Source organism: Podarcis bocagei (assembly GCF_964188305.1).
Source record: "Podarcis bocagei genome assembly, chromosome: 17".
Taxonomy (NCBI): Eukaryota; Metazoa; Chordata; class Lepidosauria; order Squamata; family Lacertidae; genus Podarcis; species Podarcis bocagei.
The window spans coordinates 7806536-7826080 of record NC_138143.1 but is presented as its reverse complement, the minus strand read 5'-3'; the positions used below and the strand labels follow the sequence as shown (position 1 = coordinate 7826080).

At 45.4% G+C, this 19545-nt stretch overlaps 1 protein-coding gene and 1 long non-coding RNA gene across 3 annotated transcripts; both read right to left on the bottom strand.

Annotated features, from left to right (window-relative positions):
- Positions 1-2695: 2695 nt before the first annotated feature.
- LOC308576431 (surfeit locus protein 4-like) lies at positions 2696-18381 on the bottom strand. Of its 2 annotated transcripts, none has more exons than XM_081175817.1 (6): positions 18219-18381; positions 11714-11900; positions 10804-10880; positions 8012-8055; positions 5066-5252; positions 2696-4521 (listed from the first exon to the last, which is right to left on the bottom strand). In XM_081175817.1, the coding sequence occupies exons 1-6, from the start codon at positions 18267-18269 to the stop codon at positions 4255-4257; spliced, it is 813 nt and encodes a 270-aa protein (XP_081031943.1). In that variant the 5' UTR covers positions 18270-18381; the 3' UTR covers positions 2696-4254. The 2 variants fall into 2 exon arrangements, with proteins under 2 accessions (XP_081031943.1, XP_081031944.1); XM_081175818.1 differs by lacking the exon at positions 18219-18381 and adding an exon at positions 13454-13850.
- On the bottom strand, positions 9664-10797 carry LOC308576465. Its single transcript, XR_014003251.1, has 2 exons — positions 10345-10797; positions 9664-9980 (listed from the first exon to the last, which is right to left on the bottom strand). It is a non-coding gene; the product is annotated as an uncharacterized lncRNA (long non-coding RNA).
- Positions 18382-19545: the final 1164 nt, after the last annotated feature.

Sequence of the window (19545 nt, the reverse complement as noted above, 5' to 3'; positions counted from 1 at the left end):
TTCCTAACAACTCTCAGCACTTTGAACAAACTACAGTTCACAGGTTGCTTTGGGAGAAGCCATGCCTGTTCAAAGTGGTGTGTGTTACTGCTTTACATATTTTGGGCAGGTGGGACCTCACTTTAATTTGTGCTATTAATTCAAAACATTTTTATCCCAAATGTCCCTCTGCAGCAAAAAAAAAAAAAAAAAAGCTGGAGTGACTTTTGAATAAAATTTGATCTTTCAAGGCTATCTCCTGGTATGGCTTGCACTTTGCCCTATACTGTTTGGCTCTAGGAAACACAAAATGAAGATATTAGGTCATGGCCTTCTCTAGGGGATGTGTTGTAAGAGTACATCAAACCAGTCTGATGGCTCCAGTGACAATTATGTGCAAGACTGCTGATGGCAGTGGTGTGTGAACATGTTATGAGAAACTTGACAGGAGAGATTAGCAGTACTAGGAAAGCTTTCTGATTGTTAGAGGACCCTGAGTTGCTCAACTCTCTTCTCTCAGGAACAATCTGCTTTCGTAACTCGAGACGCAACAGATCTTGAGTTGCAACTAAACAGATTTAAGTCACAAATGTAGGTGTGAGCTAACCGAGGGAGCTTGTTTGAATAAGTTGAATCTGCATTCCAAGTAGAACTGTAGATGTGGCATTGGAACAAATGGGGTGTCCCCTTCCCAAATGCAAAGTGCAAGTGTAGAGCTCCCAGTTCAGTTTGGAACTTCAGCTGGAAGGTAAATAAAGGGATTAAATCTCCCATAACCCCCATATCAGGGTCCTCATCTGGATTGGGTCCTCCCACCCACTGCTGCAACTGCAGTTTCCCTGCTGGCTTTGGTCTGTGGAGAACAAAAAGTGCCTTCCTGCACAGTCCATGTGGGAACTAAGGAACAAGGTGGAGCCAAGGAGAATCGATCCTGCAGTCCGGATGGGAATCCTCTGAGGACTGCACCCAGCCTATGGATTGCTGTTCCGTCTTCCCCACTCTCCACACACACACACACACACACACACACACACACACACACCATAGATCAGGCTTCCTCAACCTCGGCCCTCCAGATGTTTTTTGGCCTACAACTCCCATGATGACTAGCTAGCAGGTCCAGTGGTCAGGGATGATGGGAATTGTAGTCCCAAAACATATAGAGGGCTGAGGTTGAGGAAGCCTGCCAAAGGACCATCTTCTCTCACATGTTCCTGTCCATGCAACACAAGTCTACATCCAAGGTCCCACTCTGGGTGGCTGTAGGAATGGCATTTTCCTTCTGTTACGGTCTGCCCTTTACAGGGGAGCCCCCACCAGGCCCATCACTGTGTGTATTCTAACACCTCAGCTTCTCAGGCCTTTGAGGATGGCTGGTATTTTTTTTACTGCGCTGCCGGGCAGGTCCCTTTTATATTGTGTAAATTCCTGCTGAATTATTGCTATAGGATGCAAGCAAAAGCAGACCTTCATATCATCCCAAAGCCTTGTGGTCCCAAAGCATATAAGGCTTTAAAAGGCTAAAACTACCACCTTAACAGCCTGGGAACAGCTACCTTTGTTCAACAAAATAAATATAAACACATCCTCACCTGCTGACTACAAGACACAAGCAAAGGTTTTAAAAACTAAAATAAATACATCCTTTCTTCTCCACTTTGAATTGTGGTAAGATTTCAGGCAAGTTAATAAAAGTCCAGGTTACATCCGTTTCAGCCGTCCCCAACCTGCTAACAACTTGATGGGTGCTGCTGTCCTTTATTGTAGCAGCAGTAACTGAAGATCAGTAGTAGCTGCCTATTTAAACCTTTGCCCCTGAAGAGCATGATTTGCGTTGGCAGATCTTCAGGGCTGGTTTCAGATTTTGCAAGCAGCAAAGAGTATGTGGGAAAGCTTGTGTCATAAGTCCAAGAAAAGAAAACTATTGGCGCTGGGAGCAGGCCAGCCCGCTCAAGAGGAACGAGAGGAAAGGCTGAAGATCCAAGCATGTTGGGTCTGAAAGAGGTGGTACAGGAAGGGTCAGGCATCCAAAGGGGTGTTCAGTGTTGACTGAGAGGCAAGTTCAAGTGACAGCCCACCAGGCTTCCTTGCATCTTAAGAAATGCTCTCTCTAGTGCTTTCTGGTTGAACTTAGTACCTCAGTCTCTCAGCAAACACTCCCATTATGCAGGAATTGCTGCCCATTCCACTGAGACAAAAAAATATAAAGAGTTCATCTGAGGTACTGTAATTACCGTACTTCAGAGGAAGTTGTCAGAACAGCTACTTTTACAGCAGTCCAAAGGAAATAAAGAGGAAATGCCCTTCAAAGCCAATGCAAAGTCCCACAGCTCTCTAATTAAGGAAATGATGGGACTGCAGAGGCAGGAGCAGACAAAAAGGTAAGACTGGGATCTTCTAGTAGATCTCAAGGTTTGCAGTAGACCAGCAGTATTATTAACAAGTTAACAACAAAATGATTTCATCTGAGACAGTTAACATAGTTGGCTTTCCTCAAGGCTTATTGGTGCTTTTTTAACTATTTATGTGTATGATTTATATACTGAACATTAAAAAACTACGTTTATAATGTGTTTTTCTTTATGTCACTGGGTAAAGCAATATGCATATTAATAATGCTACTGCATACAGCAATAATTAGGAGAAAATATAAATCCTGGCAATGGTTAGCAGGGAACACCTACTGCAGGATATGAACAAAATGTTGAAAGGAGACTTGACTAATCAGTTTATTTCAATATTAAAATGCACCAACAGATATCGAGTGCAATAGTTCCTTCTTCCGCAAGCAAATCTGCTGCAGGAAGCAAGAAAAACTTCAGTCACATGAAGATCGAACACTTATAATATAAAGGCTTTTGCATTTTCCTCCCTCTTCAAAACAGAGGAAAATGCATTAGCAAAGCTCCAACTTCTTTCCTTGCAATTATGTGTCTATGCATTTTGCATTTGAGGCTGAATAGCTGTAAGGCAGCTTTTCATTCAGTGTGTACTGACAGTTGCATTCTTCTGCTGTGATTATCAAGTTCTTTTTGCCTTTCACACTTGCAGGACCTTTTTTTAAATACAAACTTTGTCCCAAAAGAAATCTAGGAAATGGGAAGTGAACCTTGAGTGGTGTTACTGAGACTTAAATACATGTCTCTTTTCTCATGAGAAATAACTTTTATTGAGTGTGTATAGCTCTGGACTTGCCCACTACCAGAATGCAGCCCTTGAGGGCTTTCGACTGGGTTAATGCCTCAGCCCCAAACAGGTTCCTCACCTTGGTTTAAATCCATTGCTTCTCCTATTCCTCCCCTAAGTTGGACACTTTGTCTTGAAGAACATCCTGAAAGGCACTCTTGGTCCTCAGAGCAGGTGTAGGGAACCTATGGCCCTTCCGACGCTGCTGAACTATACCTCCCAGCAGCCTCAGCTAACATGAGAAGTAGCCATGGATACTGGGAGGTGTAGTTCAGGAACATGTGGAGGGGCCAAATGTTCCCCACACCTACCTTAGAGCAGCCTTTCCCTTCCAGATTCTTCCAACATTCAGGCTCATGTCTAGGTGTTGGGAAGTTCTGCCACTGTGTTACTTCCAGGGCAATTCAGGCTTCCTCTGTTCCAGTAAGTCCCAGCTCTAAGGGAAGAATGCTTGGTAGAGAGAGGCAAAAACAGCACCATGTGTACACCCTGAGTCCTACTAAGAGGTGTCCAGGCAGGGTGTGTGTGTAGAGGTTAGAGGAGAAAAGAGGCGGAAATACTTTATAATCACAAACACTTGTGGACCTTAGAAACCCAGCATAGGCTTTGATTTCTAGACATTAGGCAGAGCAAATCTGGCGATGGGACTGCCTCATTAGCACAGCACAGGAGCGAAAATACAAGCTGGCCCTGCCTCCTCCTGAGGGAATGGGCAATGCCAAAGGATCTAGAATGCCCCTGCATACTCTACCAGAAAACCACTTTTTAATCCTGGCCTCTCACAAGGCAATACGTCACAGTGCCCCAGAAAACCATGGGGTCTCAAAGGGTAAGTATAAAAGTTCAGTAAATCAATATACATACATACATACATATATATAATTTGACTTTAATTTACATGTCTCAAACAGGATAGAAGGCAAAGGCTTTTCTACCCTGATAAGGCAACCGTGAACTATGATAAACCACAAGAGAATCAATCAAGGGAGAAGAAAATTCTACACAGGTTTGTAAAAGCTGTACTTTGTCCCCTTCCCTCCCTCCCCTCCCTCTCCCGCCCACACACTGAGCTCTGTTTAGAGTCCATCTTTACCACTTTTTCTTGTGTTCATCCATGGAAACCCCCCCAGGTCCCAACGCCACAACAAGCAGCAGGCCACCTATGACAGACATGGTCTGGAAAAAGTCATATTTGAGAAAATCGTGGAGAGGCCTGTAAGTGGGGACGCTCCAGAAGGCATTCTGGATCAGGTTGATGATGAAAAGCCAGATGACTAGGGTAAGAGCAGCAAGCTTGGTCTTGAAGCCAATGGCTACCAAAATGATAAGCGCCATGCCAAAGATGTCCTGGAAAATCTAGGGAGGAAGACAAATACCACGCTTCAGTTTAATGCATTCTTTGCTTCAATGGCTGGTGTCCCCAACTTGTTATCAACAACAGAGATCAGGCATGCACCCAAGTAAAACAAATGTTGTGACCTCCCCAATACATTATGAAAATGTGTACGTATTTTCTTATTTGACTTAATTTGTTCTAGCTCTGTGATTGCTAAGAACAGGCAAGGTGTTATGTAAGGTGATGCAACAGCACTCTCTGAACATTTGCTGGCCTATTCAGCCCAGTGGTGTTTGAAAAAGACCCCAGAGTAGAAGAGAAGTCAAGTCTAGCAGATTCTCCATCCCCAGGTAAGTGAAAAGGCTGAAGCAAAAGCCAAACTAAGTAGTTTCCTTTATTAGTCAGGATAATGTCTTAAATTTCAAGGGCTTGGTCTATTTACTATCCAGTGGTGAGGTAGCACACAATTGCCCAACTGAGTTTGTGCTTATTTCCATAGAATACCAGCCAATTTTGCAGACAGAGAAAACCCAACCAAGTCTTGTAATAGTGGATGCCACTCACAGTGAAGGCGCCAAGTTCGAAGTGCAGGAGTGTCATGAACATGAGAACCAGGAGCAAGCGCCCACCAAGCTGCATGTACTGCCGTGGTGAGATATCGTCCATGGTAGGGACTCCAGCAAACATGGACTTCCCCTCAGAACGAGATTCTGCAAGTAGCAGGAGCAGCCCACCTCCGAGAGCCAAATTCCTAAGAGGGAGAAAAAACATAAGGGGCTCAGACAATTTGGAACTGGGGTCTGCAATGGAGGTATCAAACGGCATATTCTGTAACACAGTAGCACTCATCACCTGGACCTTCTCATGATTCTGCTGCTTCCTTACCCCACAATTTTTGCCTTCCTAACTGCTCTAAATGACACCTATGGCAACTCTGGCCTGCTTGACTTAATTACTACCACTTAAAACCCCCTTCTGAGAGTCAGCAAACCTAGTTTACCTTACTTGATACAGGTATTTTTCTGTAACCTAGATTACAATATCTTTCTGGTAGATGGCTGCCCATTCACTCAGTGTTCTAAGATAACCCTGGCCAGATAACCCAAGGAGGTGAGGATTGGATATTCTTCCTGCAACCACTTCTGTGATTTAGCATAGACAATGAGAAAGCTCTCCATACTGGGCTCCTCCTCCAGTTTAATTTTTAAAGCCTTGCCTCTTAACTCTTGCCAGGACGTGGCTCCTGCCTTGCCTTCGGCTTTTATGGTTGGAAAGAAGCTGCTGGGTTCTTTGTGGGGAGAAGGATCCTGCTTCTTCTGTGTTTTATTTGTTTGGGGTTACACGTTTTGCCTTTGGGGGGAGCATTCTGAGGTTTACTAAGTTTTCTTTTTTGAGATGGGTATTTTTGGTGCCTGTAAGTTTTATATTTCTAGATGTGCCACTTGGCCTTATAACACTGAGAAGCCCCACTCTAGGACTTGTAAAATATTGAATAGTCCACAGCCCAAAGGGCTGAGTCATCCTTTCCCCAAGGCTGGCAGTTTTCCTCTATCGTAAGACTCTAATTTTCCCCAAGAGATTAGAGAGCCTGTTGTTTTGTCTCCCGACATGTGCTTGGAGACAGTAAGCAAAGACTCAGTGTCTGCCCCCCTAGGTCATGCATATAACTGGAAATGGACCTTTCATTCCAAGAACCCCTGAAAATAGGGCAAGTGTGAACCCTATCCTCATAGGGGTACAGAAATGTTTATAAAGATATTTTATTTTAGATTTTGGATTCTCAGAACCCCGTTTCCTAAGAAGAAGTGTATTTACTATCTATTGAACTAATCTGCGTCGAGTTGAAGCTTTTGTGAGCCAAAGCAGTTATGTTTTGTTTTTATAAATTACTGTTTTGGCTTTATCAGAGAAGCGGGGGTACCTCCAAATGCCTAGAAAATGAGAAATATGTGTATTAATTATTATAAATAAGTTACCACTTGGACTAGTGGATGCAACTATCTGAGAGTGCGAAACAGGGATTTATAAAAACAAAACAAAAACCCTGCTTGGCTTTTGGCACAATCAAGACAGAATCTTTATGCAATAAGGAACAAGGACCTCTCTTTGGATTATTTTTTTATGAAGAGAAACCTCTTCCAGCCTGCCAAGCACTTAAGGAGGGGCAGCTAGAGGAGGCCACTTGCAGACCCTGTATGGTTTTTGATTTTATACAAGAATTACTATGGTCACTTTTTCAATCTACAGGGACTGGTGACAACACTGTGAGAGTTCTGAGTGAAAGAAGCTTGAGACAGAGCACAGTTGTATGCTCATGAAAGGGACTGCCTATAATGCGGGTGGTCACCATGACATTATCAAGTTGCACTATGTTGCTGAGCATAGCATCACTGGCCGGTAATCTTAGAGGTGGGATTACGTGCAATACAGCTTCCTTTCCCCCTTTATAAACAACTTGTTTCCACCATCAAACTAGCAACCAGCCTCTTCTTAGGCACACGAGTCAACCCTCTCTAACTTGTATAAGCATACATGAAGGTACCGTATTTTGCGCCCCATAAGACGCTCCGGCCCATAAGATGCACCTAGTTTTTTGGGGGGGAAATAAAGGGAAAAAATTATTTCCCCCCCAGGCGCGGGGCTGGGGCAGCCCGAGCTTCCCCCGACCCCAGCCCGCAAACAGGCAGCTCTCTGCAAGCCGTGGGAGCCCAGCGGTGGTTCCCGCTGCTTGCGGAGAGATCCGCGAAGCCTGCAGGCGCTGGGATCAGCGCGGGCAGGCTTCGGGATGCCTGCAACTCTCCCCAAGCAGCGGGAACGTTCCCGCTGCTTGCGGAGAGATCCGCGAAGCCTGCAGGCGCTGGGATCAGCGCGGGCAGGCTTCGGGATGCCTGCAACTCTCCCCAAGCAGCGGGAACGTTCCCGCTGCTTGCGGAGAGATCCGCGAAGCCTGCAGGCGCTGGGATCAGCGCGCGCAGGCTTCGGGATGCCGGCAACTCTCCCCAAGCAGCGGGAACGTTCCCGCTGCTTGCGGAGAGATCCGCGAAGCCTGCAGGCGCTGGGATCAGCGCGCGCAGGCTTCGGGATGCCGGCAACTCTCCCCAAGCAGCGGGAACGTTCCCGCTGCTTGCGGAGAGATCCGCGAAGCCTGCAGGCGCTGGGATCAGCACGCGCAGGCTTCGGGATGCCGGCAACTCTCCCCAAGCAGCGGGAGCATTCCCGCTGCTTGGGGAGAGGTCCGCGAAGCCTGGAGAGCGAGAGGGGTCGGTGCGCACCTACCGCTCTCGCTCTCCAGGCTTCAGCGAAAGCCTGCATTCGCCCCATAAGACGCACCCACATTTCCCCTTCATTTTTGGAGGGGGAAAAGTGCGTCTTATAGGGCGAAAAATACGGTATGTGGGTGTGAGAGAATGAGAGAAACATTTCCCATACAAAAGGTGAAGAACATCAAAATACCCCATCATGAATCCTCTGTGGAGTTACAACACAACATGCCTTCTGGTTTTAACTCACCTCATCAAGAACTTGAGGTCCCATAAAATACTGTAGGCAATTGTCTGAAAAACAAGAAAGCAGTAGGTAGTGATGAGGACACCATCATTAGTTTAGCTCAAGGGCTCTACATAATCTCCAGATTTCCTGGGATAGGAATGATTTCCTTGGCAGCAGCCATGAACAGTTGTTGAGAGTTCCTAGAAAACAGCTTTGGGGGTAGGAGCTGCCTTTCATTGGGAGCTGGTGTATGAGACTAATGTACACTTAGTTTTCAGGAAGATTCTCAAGAGTATGTGAATAGGCATTAAAATGAGGAATGCAATTTAATGTAAGCAAGTGAAAAATGATGCACATTGGGGCAAACAAAATAATTCTAAATTTCACATATTGGGGAAATCCAATGTTGGAAGATTTAGGAGAGACAAAAGAAGTTGTTTCTTCACACAGTGCAGTTAAACTAACCCCCCCACCCCACCCAAGGTAGTGATGGCCATCAATTTGGAGTGCTTTAAAAGAGGATTTTTTGGGGATGCGGGTGGCGCTGTGGGTAAAACCTCAGTGCCTAGGACTTGCTGATCGTATGGTCGGCGGTTCGAATCCCTGCGGCGGGGTGAGCTCCTGTCTTTCGGTCCCAGCTCCTGCCCACCTAGCAGTTCGAAAGCACCCCTAAGTGCAAGTAGATAAATAGGTACCGCTTTATAGCGGGAAGGTAAACGGTGTGTTGCGCTGGTGCTGGCTCGCCAGAGCAGCTTCGTCACGCTGGCCACGGGACCCGGAAGTGTCTCCGGACAGCGCTGGCCCCTGGCCTCTTAAGTGAGATGGGTGCACAACGCTAGAGTCGGACACGACTGGCCCGTACGGGCAGGGGTACCTTTAAAAGAGGATTTGACAAATTCATGGAGTATATCACTGGCGACTAGCCACAATGTCCATGTTTTGCCTCCACTGTCAGTCCGTGTGCCTCTGAATACTGGATGCTGGGAACCACAGGTGGGCAGAGTGCTGCTATGCTCAGGTTCTGCTTCTGCACTGTGAGAACAAGATGCTGGACCAGATGGACCCTTGCCCTGATCCAGCAGGGCTCTTCTTACATTCTTAGTGTAGTACAATAAATTATCACTAATGTACAATTAGAGTGGTAGCTGTGTTTGTCTGCTGAAACAATGAAGAGTCTTCAGCCACCTTAATGACTGGGATTTATTGGTGCAGAAGCTTTTGCGGACTATTGCTCATTTTATCAGAAGTATGAAGAGTCCTGAGCCAGATGTGTACACACACAGGTACAGAGATAAGAGGTTTGGAAACACTGAGGCCAGAGAATAATCGAATGCAAGAAATAGCAGAAGACATTTCCCTGTTCCAGGCACAGCTCAAATGTGTACAAGCTAAGAAGAGAGTAGTCCATTCACAATGACAATTACTACTATCTTTCTAGTCTGTGGTTGCTGTTGTGACTAGATCAGTCTCTTCTTATCTTGTAAACTAGGGGAGACTAACCTGTGACTCTCCAAATGTTGCTGGACAACAACCCCTATCACCCAGACTACTGGAAAACTTGGCTGTGGCTAATGGGGGTGTGTAGTCCATCAACATTCAAAGTGCTGCAGGTCAGCTACCCCTATTCTATGCAACTGAACTTTGCAAAGAAATACTGGACAATTACTGCTGTCTTTTTGCTTATATTTATTTTTTTCTTTTTGCATATTCTATCAAGTAGGATAACACTTTAGGCATCTAATGAAGTAGACTATACTCCAGGAAAGTACGTATCACAATCAATCTCCTAGACTTGGCACACCTACTTTGCTGAAAACAACCAGAAAGTAGAATAATACTTTTGAACAACTTGCTCACGAGCTCAAGACTTGCCAAATGCTGCACTGGACTCATGGAATTCTGTATTTTGCCTTAAAGATGAAAAAAATGTTTTGCAAAGTGAAGCCATCGAGGAAGAATATTGGGGCAAAACAGGTTTGATAATTTAAGACTGATAATATAGTTAATGGGACGCGGGTGGCGCTGTGGGTAAAACCTCAGCGCCTAGGGCTTGCTGATCACATGGTCGGCGGTTCGAATCCCCGCGGCGGGGTGAGCTCCCGTCTTTCTGTCCCAGCTCCTGCCCACCTAGCAGTTCAAAAGCACTCCTAAGTGCAAGTAGATAAATAGGTACCGCTTTATAGCGGGAAGGTAAACAGCGTTTCCGTGTGCTGCACTGGTGCAGGCTCGCCAGAGCAGCGATGTCACGCTGGCCACGTGACCCGGAAATGTCTCCAGACAGCGCTGGCCCTCTTAAGTGAGATGGGCGCACAACCCTAGAGTCGGACACGACTGGCCCATACGGGCAGGGGTACTTTTTAATATAGTTAATAAGCATTGTTTTTATAGTTAATGAGCATTGTTTTAGTGAAGCTTATTGGCAATAAGCATTGAATTGCTATCATTCGAAGTCTTTTACAATTGATCTTCGGCAATAAATACAGAACTTCATATAATTTCAGTATACCTCAAACCTTAACATTTTATTCCTACATGGCTCCATCACTACTTCTATTTTGGAGGGTAGATACAACCTTTCTGTTTAATCAAACCTCCTGCTTATTTAGACTGCTGTGAATTTTACTGCTTTCTACCCTGTTTATATTTTATAGTGTTTGTTGTTTGTTGATCTGAACTCTAGGAAGGAACAGAAGCATGTAAATAACTGTAAAGAAATGAAAACATGATCCTCCTACCCTAAAGCAGCTTGACTGGATCCAAGCATATCTTTTCACTCTGGGATCTAGATCTTGTTCCTTACACTTTCAACTCACCTGCATGAAAACGATTCCAAACAGGCCAAAGCATGCGTAAGGGACAAACTTTCTGGCGAGAACAAGCACACACCCAGCTAAAAGAACAAGAGAGAAGGTGCTTCAGGGACAACAGAAGAATTGCAACAAGGAAACAAAATACAGAAAGTGTTTTCCACATGCCCATTTCCTACACTTGTCCTGAAGCAGCTTTAAATGAAGAATGGGGGAACCTGGATTGTGCAACACGCTTCCCTCTTTGGTCCGTCTGGTGCCAATGTCAGTCTCATTCTGGTTTCAGGTTAAGACCTGGTAATTTTCTCAGGCGTTTATAAACTGTTAATTTTCCAAGTTACTATTATAGTGATTGGCTGCTCTGTGTTTTAAGATTACAGTTATTTACTGTTCACGTAAGTAAAGAAGCCATGAACCACCTTATTCTGCATGAGCATGCCCAAATATTAAGATCTTCTTTGGAGGACAATTCCTGAATTCCTGTCTTCTGAAGTGAGGCAGATGGAGAATGCTACTCTGCTGTGGTGCCTGGGTTGGAATACTTTCCACAAGGAAGCGTCTCTGGCACTGGGTGGATCTTTATATTTGCCCAGCCTTTTTAGTTTAAACTGTTAGATTTTGGTTTTTTTATTCTGGAGCTGTAAACATTTGAGGTTACTATACTATCTTAGTGTGTCTAGTTTCAAAGATCAGGGCTTTGACAAATTTTATGAAAACTAATGCTGTTTGATGTAAACATGAAACCTAGTCCCTAGTCTGCGTTCTAAATTTGGCCCTCAAGACAAATCACTCCCTGAAAGTTCTAGAAAGAATGCTAACATGTACTTGTGTCCCACCTTTGGCAGCAAGACCTATGGAGGATACCAGATCTGTGCCAGTCATTCTCCACCCAGTCGCCAAAGGAAGAAGCCCTTACCTAACTGCCCACACATGTTGATTAATACAAAAAGTGTGGCTAAGAGTGCACCGCTTCCCCACGACATGTTGATGTAGTCTCGTTGCTCATTCCACTGGAACCACATCCTGATGCCATCCTCCAAGAAGGTGCTAATCAGGCAGAGGTGAGCCAGATGAGGTAGGTAGTGCTTTGTCACACGCAAGAACTGGAGTGAAAGAAATGCAACATGAGAGACAGGACAGTGCCCCTAAATGGCTGCAGAAATGAAGGTCAGCCTTGCCTAGACTTAATACCAACTTTGTCCAAATGATCTCTGGGTTCTTCTGCTCCACAAGGTGGCAAATATATACTACATATGTTCAACATCTGGAAGGCCAATTTATACATGCAAAAACAAGCTACTGATGTTATAACTTGGTGTACTGGTCAAATGTAGGTCACTCCAAACACTTTCGATTTCAGACCTGCTCCTGAATGAAACATGTAGACAAGTGAAACTAATCTCTTACAGAGTCTGAGTCTGGTACTACTTATCATTTCCCCTCATATCAGGAGACAAAACAACAATATAGATTCTGCTGCTCACGGTAAATCCAAATGCTAAATCTATCTGTTTGAAGACGTAGTGGCTCCCGACTTATTTATTTTCTCTGCTCCCCACCTCCCCTCTCACACACAAAATTCCTCTCAAGCAGCAGTTTGTAAACTTTTTCTTTTGCAAAGATAACTTAAAATGGCTAGTGGCCTTGATGGACTACTTAATAAACTTTCCCCCCTTCATCACCAGCAACAGCAAAACCAGTTCCTGTTGATGTTGGCATCCATCTGTCTTAATTGATAAAGGAGTGTCTCATATATAATGAAAATCATGGGACCTAGACCAGGGCCTTGTTAACCTGTTCAGCCTCGAATCAAAATGGCCTTTGGCTATGTTATTGGGGGGCAGGGGAGGAAATCTAATGCAGGGCAAATACAGATATCCCCAACTGTTCTGCATTATTCCACAGACTGCCTGCATCAGGAGCGCCATCTATAGGGGCTGTGGGGCCGGCCAGCCCCCAATATTTTCAAGGGGACCGCCCACCAACCCCCATTCCACAGCAATCCTTAAAAGGACGCACCAGGACAAAATGCTTGGCCATGCCACGTCCTTCTGAGGGTCGCCAGGGAAGCGTCAGGGCGAAACTTCGCCCCACATGCCCCTTTCACAAAGGTAAGGTAGGGCTGGTTGAGGATGGGGGATGGCAGGCCGAGTCAGCCTGACTGGGTTGGGGGCATTGTGCGTGTGATATCATGCACGTGTGATGGGCTCCCCAGTATTGGGCGCAACTCAGCACGAATGTACCTTTCAGGGAAGTTTGAAACTTCTTCTCTAGAGAACCTTTATGTTCCTTTCTAGACTATGATTGGGATAATTAATTATCAGACCACTTAATGTTCACTTTCCACACTATTTCCCCAGCTCAATGCTTTCTGGCTGAATAGAAGAAGTGTGCTTGTCTAATCTGTGCTAAAAAAACCCAGGCCCATATTATTCTCATAAACATGGCCTATCTTGTCTGTCCCCTTGTAGAAAAGCCAATAGATTATTGTTTCCCAATCCAGCCAATGAACCACATACTGTTTTCCCAGTGTTAGAAATTCTCCTCCAAGAAAGCCAAAGAAAACCCATGCGCACAAAACAGAAATATTTTTGGAGATCCATAACATGGAATAAAACTCTACAATCAATTAATTATACATGTAAATTCCAAGCACCTTCATTCTGCTTTGGCTACTTCTTGGGTGCTGTTGCTCGCTCTGTGATTCCTCTCTGCATTAAGATCTCACTATCTTTACAGGCCTAGAAAGCAAACAATGTATTCCCATGTCATGGGAGGCTCATTTGACCATAATAAAACTAGGTGGTAAATTTGAAACTAATATTTATCTCTTCCTAACTTCCCTCATAGGGTTGTTGTGAGGGTAAATAATAAATGTAAACTGAGAAGCACCATGGAGATTGTGAACGACTACAGCAACAAGCTGGTAGCATAACTGTTGTCTGCAGGGTACCATGACCCTCATAATTTCCTCCAAAGAGTAGCAGAACCCTGCAGAAAAGATTTTGAGGTGCCCCAAGAGGAGAGGGAAGATTTGCTGTGTGAACTGAACTTTGCATCCACAACACTGATTACACCCGGTGTCATTCAAAATTGTGAGCCCTAAAGGGATATAATAATAATAATAATAATAATAATAATAATAATAATAATAATAATAATAATATTGATCCATGCAAATTTACAGTGGAAGCAATAGTGGATGCAGAAAAAAGTGTATCCAAGCCCAATTCCTACTTTTTTATTTCAGTGGTAAAGCAGCAGCTCCCTTCACTGTCCACAAATGATCCTTGCATGGTAGAGGGCTGGGATCAGAGAACACGCTTCACATGATTCTATTCTACAAATCCAATCTACTACCACCCTTGGATCTTTTGTGTGAGGAAAAGAACTGCCCCTTCAACAGTTGATGAGCCCCAGACAGTACAGCACATTCCAAGGCAGCATGAGGTTAGCACATACGAGCACAACACTGGCCCCACTATTTTTATGCAAGGATCATTAGTTTTGTTAGAGACCCTCTCCTACCCCCATGGCCCTGCAGACTTCAACAATAAAGGAAGCAATAGTATGCTGCATTATTTAAATTGCAATCTTATGCATACTAATTTAGAATTCAACTACTGAATTCAAATGGCTTTACTCCCAGGTAAGCAAGTGCAAGGCTACAGCTGCCAACACTTAATTGTTTTGATGAATGAAAAGACTTTTAATTGATTTCAACATGTACTCTGATTAAAAAGGCAAGTCAGTGGTGAATTTTTTAAATTATTTTTCACTCAAGTCCTTAATAAAAACGGTGCATGGTAGGCACCACTTTAGAAGAGGCATCTCTCACATAAGAAGGAATGCTTCTCCTAAGATGGAACCAGACAGGACACAAATAGACTAATTTATCAACTAAGGTTACTAAGTAACCTTCCCTTCCCATTCTCGAACTTTTGTTTGTTCAAATGAAGAACATATGCAGATTTAACTGATTTAATAAAACACCATATGATTGGTGAATACTTCTTTTATTTAAAAATTTTGATTAATTGATGAAGTTTTCTTTTCATTACCAGTTCTAAGTGACATAAAGTTCACAGTCTTAAGAGCAACTTCTGGTGTTGCTTTATGTGGAGAAGAAGAAGTGCAAGTCACTTCATATTCCTCAGGCAACTTGTAACTTCAAGAAGTTACCCTCAATGAGGCCCACCCATTCTGCCTTGGTACACGTCACAACATTTATGCTTACCATTCCAATTACATGCAACTGAGTTTACAAACTTGAGTTCAAAAACTCAATTTGTAAACGAGGTTTACAAACACTATGTTGACGTTTACAAGTAGATAAAACTCATGATCAGAATGGGCCGCAAGGCTGCAATCCTATGAATTTGTCCAGGAATATGCTATACTGAACATGGGAACAACTTTCAATTACAAATACACAGGACACTGATAAACCTGTTTTTCACCAATATAATGTTGTCTGCATTATATACCTAAATGTATCATGCAAAAATTAAATCCACTTATCCAAAATGCCCTGACTGCCAGAAAGATAATCAAGGCACAAAGATAGCCAAGGCAACAAAAATAAAAAACGTTTTGTTCATTTCGGCTGACTAATGGACCTACATTGCATACCATGTGACTGGTTGAAATTGCCAAAAAGGTTAAGAAAAAAACAGGTATTATGTTATAACCTGTAGATGTACAAGGAAGCTCTTTAATAATATATTTAAAAAATGCACTTGATGGCAAAGAGTTGATAAATCCCATTTAATGCAAGAGTGCACACACATAATCACACCTTTTCTTTCCAGATTAACCTGGAAGAATTGTCTTCACTTTGCATAGGTCAATGGACACAATCATTGACACAAATCAGAAACCCATTCTAAGCCTACACATGCATTGTTTTACTCTCCAGTACTTATTTTAATTGCAGCTGTGGACAAAGTACAATGGCCAACTTTATGTAGGTATATTATGCACAATTATTTGATGTATGAAAATAACCACAACACTTAAGTGTTGTTCCTGGTGGCCAAATCAGTGCTGAAATCACTTCCACCTAGTTGGATTCCACACCAGTAATGTCAATATACAGTTAAATGTGGAACTTGTGGCTTTTCCTATGTTGTTGGACCACAAGCTTAACATGAGTCAATGTTGTGATACATCAAAAGTAGTATAGTGTCCAGAACAAGGGAAGTAATAGCACTGCTCTATTCTGCCTTGGTTAGACCACAGCTGAAGTACTGTTTCCAGTATCTAAATTTCTCCATGTGTGTTTTGCTACTGGTGCAGTTCCAATTGAAACCACAATGAGATTTCTGGGCACCATTTTGGCAAGTGACATCTCCATCAAGCCAGCTGATTCACACACAGTCCTCCATCATCACATCAAATAAACTAAGTGCAAGGCTGAATACTGATATATTTGACTGTGTTGCAGACTTTCCACAGGCCACCTAAATGGAACTCACGAACTACAGTTTAAAAACCTTACTCCATTGTTAATACTATTTCCATTTCAACTGTGTCTCCTTGCATACTGGGCAAATGAATAAGAGCAAACTACATATAGTTGAGATGATAGAATTAAAGAATTGTAGCATTGGAAGGGATCTGAGAGACATCTTGTCCAACCCCCCCCCTGGGCAAACATACATTCCACTGTGGTGGCCGTAACCTAGGTTTAAGGTGCCATTTGGCTCTTAGCTTTTATTAAGTTTCTAACACTGACTGTGCCCAGTTCTGGGCACAATTTAAGGAGGTTGACAAGCTGGAACGTGTGCAGAGAAGGGCAACCAATATGATATGGAATCCAAGTCTGATTAGGAATTTTTAAGGGAATTGCGTTTGTTTAACCTGGTAAAGAGGAGATTCAGAGGAGGTAAAACAGCCATCTTCAAATACCTAAATGGCTAGGATACAGCAAACTTGTTTTCTCATGCTCCAGAAGCTAGGACCTGGACCAGTCACTTCAAGTTACAAGAAAGGAGATTCTGACTAAACATCAGGAAGAACTTTGTGACAGTAAGACCTGTTTCAGCAGTGGAATGGACTCCCTAGGGAGGTGGTGGACTCTCCTTCCTAGGAGGTTTTTAAGCAGAGGTTGGGTAGCCATCTGTCTGGTTAGATTTAGCTGAGATTCTTGCATTGCAGGGAGTTGGACTAAATGACCCTTGGGGTCCCTTCCAGCTCTACAATTCTGTGATGCTATGAACTCCTACCACTCCTCAGCACGCTGGCTGTGACCAAAAGTGGTTGGAATTCAACAACATCTGGGAGGATTAGATTCCACATCCTTGATAAATAAAAACCATGTCACACAGGGCTGGTGCAGCATGAAGCCAACTTTGCACCAGCTCTTGGTACTTCCAGGAGGCTGGGGGAACGATTGACCACCATGGCCCTTCCCAGCACTGGCCTTTTGCTGCTGCCAGCCTCCTCTGGAGTAAGGATATGGGGGCCAGTTGTATGTCACCTAGCCTGAAGAGAGGACCCTTTCCACTGTAAACTGCATTTTAAGCCAGGCTCCTTGAGGACAAGAAGACCAGTACCAGAAACTTCGCTTTCGCTGTCTCGTTTCACTTTGTCTTTAAGCCTCACTTGTGGTTATTTCGCAATACAGGATTTATTCTGTTGTCATTTCTGAATAACTGGCATGCTCTTTATTTGGCAAATTTTTGGAATGTTTGTACAGCTCTTTGTGGGGGAAAAGGGGCATATAAGTAAACTCAACCAACCAATCCAATCCTTTTAGTTTTCCCACCCAGAGTCAATTCGCCCATCCGCTCCCTCATGCCTTAGGCTCCAGATCATGCCCGGCGGGATACCTTTTGGCACGTCTGAGGCAAGACCGGCAACACGAACTTCTCACACCCCCCCAGATGCAGACCCAGATCACCTCACTCGTGCGTGGGCCATGCTAGGGCAGCAAGCTAACTAAGGGGCTGCAGGGCAGGCCCCTAGGCAGGCTTTCCAGCCGCTTTCCACCCCTCAGAATTTGCCGTCTGAGGCAGCTGCCTCGCGCTGCCTCACGGCAGGGCCGGACCAGCGAGGAGAAGCGAAAGCGGCCGTGCCTGAGGAGAAAAGTTCCTCCCGAAAAAGGAGGCAAGCGGCTCACAGGGCTGCCGGCCTCCTTCTCTCAGGAGGACGCCCCTCCCTCGGGCTGAAGCGCCGCCGCTCTGCCCTCCGCGCCCCTCGCCAGCAGAGCGGGCCTTCCACAGAGGACGCTTCTCCTCTTCACCGCCGCCATCTCCCCGCCCGCGAACGGGAAGGGAATAAAGAAGCGAGGGAAATGGTACCTTCCTCCAGCTCGCTCGCCCTCCCCTCCTCTCAGGCAAAGATGGTACAGCCCCCAGCACGCGGCTCATTCGGCCAGCCGCGGAATTCCATCCGAGGAAGGGAGGGGAGGAACTCACCTGATCGGCCAGGTCTTCGGCCGCCCCCATTACATCGCCGCTGGGCGCCATGGTCCGCTGAAGCGAGGCTCGGCCACGCGCGCGCGCCTTCTCTTTCTCCCTGCCTCCCTCCCCCTCCCCCCCCCGCACCTTCCTGAGGGGCTCCACGAGTAAGTGGGCGGAGCCTGAGCTCAACCAACCGCAGGCCGAGCCAGCTCCTTTCCCAGCCCCTCCTCCAGATCGCCGTGCGGTTTAAGGCCGCGATTGCTACGGTGGCCGACGAGGCGCTGGTTGCAATCAGAGCTCCGGCATTTACAGCAGTCGACTTTTCCCGCCCTCGCCTCCAGGGTCAAAGGTCGGGGTAACGTCCCTCTGCGTCCACTTGACGCGACTGTCAATCCCAGCTCTCGGCTCTCAGTGGAGGCTCAAGCTGTCTGTCACTCCTACTTTCCCGCCCCCCGGCTCAATGGGTCAGCTCGGCTTCCGCCGTGACAGCGTCTCACCCGCCGCCGGCTGCTTGTTGCCGTGGCAACTTCGCTTAAGCGCCGACTGGCCAGTCAGGCTAATGCATGAGTGCCACGTATATACAAGGCCCGCTTTCCCTTCAGATGAAGTAATAAAATAGCTGCCTTTAAAGCACATGCGAAGCGTATTTTGCCTCTCAAAAAACGCACTGTCTCTCCTCAGAAAGTTGCAACTCCCAGCATTTTCATGAAATCAAAATCGAAAACTGACGTGGAAATGCGAGGTACTGAATTTAAGACTGGGAAACAGAAACTAAGATAAATCGAAACGGGCTCGTATCCTTTGACCTGGCAAAATACAGGACAGGAGGGCGGCAGGCAGGCAGGCGGAGGCGATGGCAGGGGGGTTGGGGGACGACCCCCCCCCACTGGTGCTGAAATAACTTCAACCCATTACAGTCTACTGCAGCCGAACCGGATGGCCCCTCTGGAATTTGCCACACCATGCATTTATAGATCTGTCTGTGCTTTGCTACCCAGAGCTGAAATACATGACCCTTCACACACAGGCAGTATTGTACAGCAATACATGCAGGCCAGGGCAAAAAAATAGGGGGACATCTTCTGATGAGGGGGCAAGCTTTGTTAAATTTCTGAAAGAAAAAATATTAGGGGGCATAGGTACTATGGGGGGGCACCCAGCCCCCACCACATGCCCCATGAAGGGGCCGAGCACCCACAAATTTTCATGCTGCGACCATGCACATGGCAGGGACGTGCACGTCTGATGTCAGCATGCCCACTGGCACAAGAATTTGACATCAGCAGGGGCCAGGATAGAAGGCTGTGACATCCCACATGCCATTTTTTTCAGGACGATGACA

Coding starts and splice junctions, on each gene's coding strand:
- LOC308576431 (XM_081175817.1), bottom strand. CDS start 18,269: ATGGCGCCCAGCGGCGATGTAATGGGGGCGGCCGAAGACCTGGCCGAT. Junction 11,901..18,218: donor CCGAAGACCTGGCCGATCAG/GTGAGTTCCTCC, acceptor CTTTCACTCCAG/TTCTTGCGTGTGACAAAGCA. Junction 4,522..5,065: donor TCGAACTTGGCGCCTTCACT/GTGAGTGGCATC, acceptor CTTCCTCCCTAG/ATTTTCCAGGACATCTTTGG.